General features: G+C 36.4%; 1 protein-coding gene across 1 annotated transcript in view; it reads left to right on the top strand.

Moving 5' to 3' along the window:
- Nucleotides 1-8,337, top strand: part of LOC106471786 (acetolactate synthase-like protein) — a 65,702-nt gene that overhangs the window by 41,278 nt on the left and 16,087 nt on the right. The window contains exons 4-5 of the mRNA XM_013932408.2: nt 1,990-2,144; nt 7,396-7,533. Coding sequence (XP_013787862.2) covers nt 1,990-2,144; nt 7,396-7,533 — 293 coding nt within the window. The remainder of the gene's footprint in view (nt 1-1,989; nt 2,145-7,395; nt 7,534-8,337) is intronic.

The following is an 8,337-nucleotide window of genomic DNA, read 5'->3' as shown; positions in this document are numbered from 1 at the left end:
AGGTTCCATCTTTAGTAGCTAAAGCAGAATAGCATGAATTTACATAAGTCTTTATACATTGTCAAAGTACAGTTGCTAAATACAACGATAATTAAACAAATAAAACACTAAACAGTAATCATAGGGAGAAACTACAGCAAGAAAACACAACGCAAAAAAGGTAAAATCAGTAATAAGAACATATTAAAAAATTTATAATTTAAATGAAGACTACATGTTGTTCAGTGTTGGAGAGTGCTGTTTGATGTGGAGGGTTTCTTTAATCAATAATTTCAGGTCAGTATTAGACTTGCAGAGGATAGAGAAATTTGATAGTATAGGTTGATGTCCTGTTTCTTCACTATGTTGGCGTATAGAGGAAAACACAGGGGTTATTCAATTTTTTTTTGCAATTTAATGGAAATTCCCATATGTTCATAGGCTCTGACTTTTAAATGGCATTTGGTTTTTGCCAATATAGGAGGCCTTACAGTCTCCACACGTGTAAAGATAGACAAGCCAAGAATAGAATTCTGAAATGTTTATTCATGTCCCCTTTTTGTCAGTAAACAATGTTGTATATCATAAGTGTCGTAATCTTGTTTATAATCAAATTAACTCTATCGCCACATGGTCAGTCAGTTTGACTGACCCTGTAATCACTTTGTACTCTCTGTAGTTTCCATATTATAACTTTTGATCCAATTTGAATTTGGGTGCAATTATGACGTTATCAAGGCAGTGAAAAACATTGAAGAGTCATGGAAGGAAGTGACTGTCAAGTTAATGAACAGTATGTGGAAAAAGCTGTGGCCTGACTGCGTAGATGCCTTCATTAGTTTTGAACCTATATGCCTCAAATTCACAACAACATTGTACAGCTTGCACAACAGGCTGGTTTCAGTGAAGTTATTGAGTATAATGTGCAGGAGTTACTAAATTCTCATGGGGAGAGTTTAACAAATGAAGACCTCATAGAACTAGCCCAAGAAGCAGAAGACGTGACTACAATTGATACTGCTAAAGAGGCTCTAACAGAGAGAGTTCTTACATGTAAAGTGCTCTCACATGTCTTTAATAAGGTCAATAAAGCAATAGAATCCACCTCTGAAAATGACCTTGACATGAAGTACAGTAGTGCAGTGGCAGAATGCAATTTCTTGTTACCAAGAAATTTATTAAAAAAAAAAGAAACAAAACAACTTATCATCACTTCTTTCATTAAGAAAAAGGCAGCTACACCTGTACCTCTCCCCAGTAACTCCCCACCTCTCCCACACAGAGTCAGCTTCTAGACCATCACTGATGGGTGTTATGTGTAAATTAATTAATCTTTAACTTGATTTTTTATTAATTAAGTTTATTAGTATTGCATTTTTTCAGGTGACATTGTACATTAATGCATTTTGTAAGGAATGAGTAAAATTATGTCAAATAGTTCGATATAGAAACATTTTTGTCATCGGAACATAAATCAGTGGGTTAGTTGGCCCTGTTGTTCATCATGGCCCTGAGTAATGCATACATGATGAATAACAAGGATTGCCTGCAGTATATTTGTGGATGACTAACTTATGAATTTCTCTTTTGTTTCCATCAAATATTAATAATTTAAGATTTCAAAAAACTAGCAGGAGACAATTTGACTATTGTGTTTTGAAGTTTTTCCTTAATTAAAAACATTTCTTTATTAGTTCCTGAAGGTTCCAAGTAAGTTAAACATTTTCTTGTAAATAATTAATAGCCCTAACCTGACCAAAATTTACCATCCAAACAGGTTGGTCTTGCATGTAATAATATCTGAGATTCTTTGAACAGATAAAAGCAAAATTATGGTATCTGCTGGTATATACAAATCATCTTACTTGAACATCATTTAGTGTATTAACTTTAATTTTAAAATATTTGTGCTTAAGTTTTCATTGAAAAGGGCTTGCATTAAGATCTGACAAGTTACTTGTTGTTTTTACCAATTTTGATTTAAATACAATATTATTTTTAACAAACTAGAATTCAGACATATTTTGGAAACCAACTGTTGCTGTGCAAGGAGATGTTGGAAGTTTTCTTGTAAAACTTTCATATAATTTGAAAGGTTACAAATGTGATGAAGATTGGATTATTCAACTGAAGGAACGTGATGAAGAGAAAGAAAAGCATAATAGGTCTGACACTTGTTTAGTACTAATATATTTAATTTGTTAATGTTTTACTGTGTCTACCAGAGGAGTATACTCACTATCTTGAGGTCAATATTTTAGCAATCTGTATCTATATATACAAAGCAGAGTTATCTGTCCATCTGTCTGATGTCACAAATTATTGTGTGAATGTGGCTAAACCAATTTTGATGAAATTTGGTATAGATTCTAAGATGGGCTCCTAAAAATAGTTTAAAGGATAAAAATTGAGATAAATAGTGCAGGCTTGGCAACCAGTTCAATTTTAACATCTCAATACTGCAGATGGAAACTCAGTTTGAATGAAGAGGTAGCAAAATACAGGAAGCTAACACAAAATAAAAGTGAAATTTAATGTTGTGCATAACATAGGTACCTTTATTTCAGATGAATAGCTCATGCTACAGCTCAAAATGATTAAATGGACCATCTCCCATTGATATCGTAATTTTGTAGTTGTTTTCTTTCTTCTGGTGTATGATTCTCAAACGAATACCCACCTCCATACTCAGATAGCTATTTTTCTCTTGAAGTTATGCATATCTGCCTGAAAGACTTGTATGCACCAGCCTTGTGAATACTCCTACCTAAATTTATATGTATTCACTTGAATTTGCATTATTACATAATGACATATCATACAGCAAAACCCTCTGCTAATAGGAATGAGACATACCTCCTTGTGCAAGTCCTCTCACTAAATTTGTGCATGAGAATCCTCATTCTTTTCCTTGGCACAGTCTGAGGCTTGTTAAATAACTTTGTTCTCAACTTACTTTCATTGTGTTTAAACATAATCATTATGAATTCACAATTAAATGTGAATTCATCTTCAACTGATATGGATGAAAATATCATTCACACTGATCAAATTGCCAACAACTCTGGAATTCCTTTATCTGTGGATGATTTGATAGCCATTGTCCAACATATGGTAAGGTCAATGATGCCACTTGGACCCTCTATTTCTGTCCCTCCCATGCAATCCCCTTCACTTTGATATTGATGGTGAGGAGGACAATTGTGAATGGCTTTGGGTACCTCCATACCTTTTGAAGAACAACTCCAAACTTTATTGGGTTTTCAAAACCTCATAACTTATGTATGCTCCATTCACTTCTCTTTCCCAATCTGTTGCTTTTAATCACCCTTCAGATCAAGCCTACCTTTAATGTCTAGAAGGGGCAGTTTGAACCTGATGGAGAAACAAGCCATAGAGTTCATGACCCCTCTCCAGGTTACTACTCTCACCTCATTGTCCCACAAAAGAAAGGGAGACTGGCACCCAATCATCGACTTATCCTCCATCAATCGTCTTTTCAACCTAGCCTATGGATGGCCAAAGTAGATGTTCAATACCTTTTTCCATGATTTGATAGCTCCAGCCTTAGGGTGTTTCCTCATATATGTCTTCAGGGGCAGTGTCTTCTGATTCTGTGCCCTTCTATTTAGAATAGCATCAGCCCCTTACACATTCAATTACATTGTGAAGACCTTTGTTCCTCAGTTGCATGGTCTGGAATTATGGTTCTACTTCTACAAAGGCAACTGGATTCTTTCATACTCGCAGGAGGAATTCCTAGATCATACTTCCCTCCATCATCATGAAGCTGCTCTGTTAGGGTGGCTCCTCAAAATCCTTCCTTATCTCAACCAAATATCTCATCCATCTGGCAATTTTTTTCAACTCTTACCTCAGCCATGCTCAACCTTCACCTCACCATTTACAAGACTTTGAGCATCTGGTCATCAAAGCCCTCCTTCCTCTCCCTCTCGTGGAGGATCTTACTTGGTGGCTAGACTACTCCAACATCACTTCTGGCATTCCCTTGCCCTATCCCAAGCAAGATATTCACCTATTCACAGACACTTCTTTCACCAGGTGTGGAGCATCCATGAATGACTCTCTTACTTAGTTTCTTGGATCTCAAAGGAGCATTCTCTTGATATCAGCATCCTAGAACTGATTACTTTTCAATGGGCATGCTCCAAATTTCCTGCCCCTCCTGGTGGATCATTTGGTTGTGGGCCATTCAAACCATTTTGTGGATGTGTTGCACATCAACAGACAAGAAGGCACTTGTTCCAGGACCCTATGCTTCTAAACTTTGCTTTTCTTCTCAATTACAAACTTCCATTTTTCTGGTCTCCCATTCCACATCCATCAGCTTTGACTGTAGATGCCTTCACTCAGGACTGGTCTCATCTCTTCCTCTATGCCTTTCTACCTTCTCCCCTGTGTTTTTGCTCTGGTTTGGGACACCCCATGCAAAGTACTCTTGGTGGCCCCTTATTGGCATGCCCAACCTTGATTTCCATTACTATGTCTTATTTCAACCAAACCCTTCTTTCTCTTCCTGCCATTCCATCCTTTCTGGTACAACCATACTTGCCACTCTTCCATCATGATGTGACATCCCTTCATCTTCACATATGGGATTTGTCTGGTCCATTGCCCATTGAGTCAGACTTTCCAAATATGTATCTTCCTTCTTTCCCACCCCTGTCAATCTTCCACCTCTTCTGCGTACCAAAGAAAATGGTAAGCTTATTGCCATTAGACTCTCCTTCATCATTTCCCAGCTGGCTGACCTACTTCACAACACCTCACTTTTTTTTCAAATGGCTCCTTGACTGTGGGTTGTCTGTTTCTACCTTTGTAGGGTATGAGGCAGCCCCATCCACAACATTCCACCTTTCCCAATACCACAGTATTTTCTCTTCACCTGTTCTTACCACCATCTTCCATTTCTTCCTACTGCATAGATCTCTTCCCACTCCACTGCCTGACTGGGACATGAAAGTCATTCTTGATACCCTCACTCAAGACCTTTTTAACTTCTTGATACTTGCCCTCTATATTACCTCTTTTTCACAAAACCTTGTTCTTACCTTGTTGTTGGTCTGACGACGATGCCATAGGCTTCTCCCAAATTCTTTTTCCACCACTCATACCTTCTTCTCTACCTGACCATTTTTTCCTTGCTAAGACTTTAGCTGCAAGGGCATTTAGTAACGTCTTTTCTCCCATTTCTCTTCCTATTATCTCCCATCTTTATGAACATTCTGACCCAGACAGACATCTGTGTCCAGTCTGGGCCATTCATTGCTATCTATCTCCTACTTCCTCCTTTTGGGGTTTCCTTCATGGGCTTTTCATTCCTTAGGATTTTTGCCAACTCATCCGGATGGTTTACTTCTCCTTGGGGTGAATAGTCATTGGCTTTTTCACATCTCTTCTCACCAGTAAGACATCTAACTCATTGTCTGGCAGCCCATTTTCATTGACCACTAGAAGAGATTTTCCAGGCAGGTCACCCATTAACTCTAACATTTGGTTGTCTTGTTTACAGAGGGATTCTGACTTCCACCTGTTGTCATCCTTAAATCAACCTAACACTTTTGACAGATGAGTGTACTTCTTTACTTATTCCTACTCACCATGAATGTACTTTAGGATCCCAATAGTTGACTAGTGTTGCCTCCCAGGGTATACTTATCCAAAATTCACATCGAGCCAGGACAACTGAAAGTGCTTATACAACTTGCCCTGGCTCTATAAACATCCACTGTGAGAAGGGTGTTCTGCAAGACCACTGGAATTTCCTCATGGTATTTCTATAATACATTTCTAGTGTGATCCTGACCATTCCCATTTCATGGACTATCATGGAAGAAGCCAGCATCAGAGTTGTGCATCTGCCCACTTCTCTTGCTAGTGCGTGCCAGCTTTTAAAACTAGGGTTTCATGGTCACCCAGTCCACTGTCTCCATTAAAAGACCTTTCCAGACAGAGAGACTGATGGAGATCCGGGCAAATTCTTCAAGTCTTCCTTATGTGAATTCTTCCCCTCTTTGAGTGAAATATGGGAGACTCTTGCCACTTACCAGCTCCCAGCTGCTGGGATAGTGGACCATGGAGAATTCTCCCCTGAGTGTTGTGCAGTTCACTCCATATAAAACTGATTCATCATAATCTTCAAGTGGACTATAGATAGATATCACTGTACCAGATATATATATCACTCTTTCATGATTTCTGCTTCCACATTTGAATGAACTCTCAGATTCTAATGACAGAGTAGTTGAAACTAATCCATATCCAACTGTGATGTAGTACTCTCACACCCTACTCCCACATAAGGCAAGGAGCCCATAGAAACTGATGGTTAAGTAAAGGTTTTTAAGTAACCATAATGGCATATTCCAAGGCTGGTATGGGGCCCTTAGTGGTTGAAGGCTGAGAAGATGTGCACAGATACTTATCACAAATATCCTTCTTCTACAGCTGGTTTTATCCTGTCAAGTCTGGTGGTGGAGGAGGTGAGCACACAAAATACACTATGAATGAGCCCCATCCTTGTTACATGTATTGGCATAAGGAAAGTGAAATTCACGGAGATTTATCTAACTCAGTGACAAGTGATAAAGTGAATCATAACCTGGGTTTCACATTACTTTATCACCACAGTTACACTAATCCAAGGAGAAGAAGGCAAAGCAGTCCCATAGAAATAAACAAAGGGGGCCAGAAAAGAAAAGTTAAAGGGGCTTAACCAAGAAAGAAAAAATCACAAAAATAGAAAGCAGAAGAAAAGGAAAGAACTAGCTCAGAAAAATAAAAAATCATAATGCTTGACTGTAGCTATTTAACTTGGTTAATGTTCACTTGGTTTCTCAATAACTGACAGTAACTGAACCTCAGAGCTTTCATTACATGACCTAATCTAAATTAACATGTTGAAAATATTGATAAAGTCAATAAAGAATTTTTCATTGAAGTATGCAGAAGTTCTGTATTGTAATGATATTTTAACATCATTAGTGTAAAATATATTGTTTTCCTCTCTTACCAAGATCTTCCAAAATGTATATTACTTTTTTTCTCAGAAGAGTCCACTATCATATGTGTTTTAGGTGAGCTACACGGATGCTTCAACTTTATATTTTAACAGATTTACCGGGTATCAATTTTGGCATAGAAGATAAATGTAAGAGAAGTAATTTTCATAGTAAATGCTTCCAAACCATAAAGGTACACCATACTAAAATTATTACTATATGATGATAATTGATCAGTGACAATATATTAAAGACTGTACCAATCATTACATAAGACTGTATGGTAAGCTAGGCAATTTTGCATTTCAGTGTTTTTATCATATGTAGACAGTTAAGAATTTCACATAACAAATTATTGATTCAGATGTTTATACTTTATGTACTAATTTTATAGAAAAATGGCTGACCATCCTACAGAACAGCATTTGAATCCTGTGGATATACTGTTTCATCTAGAAGAAGTGTTAGGAGACAAAACAATTATGATTGTTGATGGGGGAGACTTTGTTGGTACTGCTGCATATATTCTCAGGTTTGTTATGTATCATCATAGGTGCAGAATTAATTTTATTTATTCATAGAGTCTAAAATAAAAGCTGTAATTTATTGGCAATGGTATTGTAAGTTGTGCTGTTGCAAGTTTACTAGTAGTAGTAGTAGTGTGAATTAGTAGTACCTGTGTTATAAACCAATGATAGTTATAAATTAATGGTACAATGAAACATTGCAGTTGTATTGTAAATTATGAATAACTGTGAAATATTTTTAGTACTCGTAATCTGTGTATAAATATCATTCAGAAAATAAATCTACAAATTATCTGTTACCAAAACAACCTCTTAGATCTTATACTTTAATTATCATCAGGTAATTGCAGATGTGTCCACATTTAAATCTTGACTGTTCTAGAATAGCATGCAATAATACAATACAATAATGGCAGTAGCTTGGATCACATAAAACAATATATTCAACAATGCAAGTGTCAAAATTACAATAAATACATGTAAATGTAAGAATGTTGAAACAATGTGAATGAACTTCAAATTTATACTCAAAGCAAATATTAAAATGTGAACTGAGACAAAAGTAATCAAAATAAAACAAACCAGATGAGATTCATCCACTCACTATTTGTTCTACTAAAAATGAAACATGTTTGTTATAAGAGAGTGTTACAGAAACTATTCATTGATAGACCAATAAAACAACATAATCAGGTTGTTAATGAAGATCAGTGTTACTAATCATATATCAAACCATAGAGGATTAATCCATGTTCATGTATGAAATGTTGGGCCAATTTTATAATGATGATTTTTGTTGTTTGTATTTT

This window comes from Limulus polyphemus, unplaced genomic scaffold (genome assembly GCF_000517525.1).
Source record: "Limulus polyphemus unplaced genomic scaffold, Limulus_polyphemus-2.1.2 Scaffold4856, whole genome shotgun sequence".
NCBI lineage: Eukaryota > Metazoa > Arthropoda > Merostomata > Xiphosura > Limulidae > Limulus > Limulus polyphemus.
This window is presented reverse-complemented; position numbering and strand designations above follow the sequence as displayed.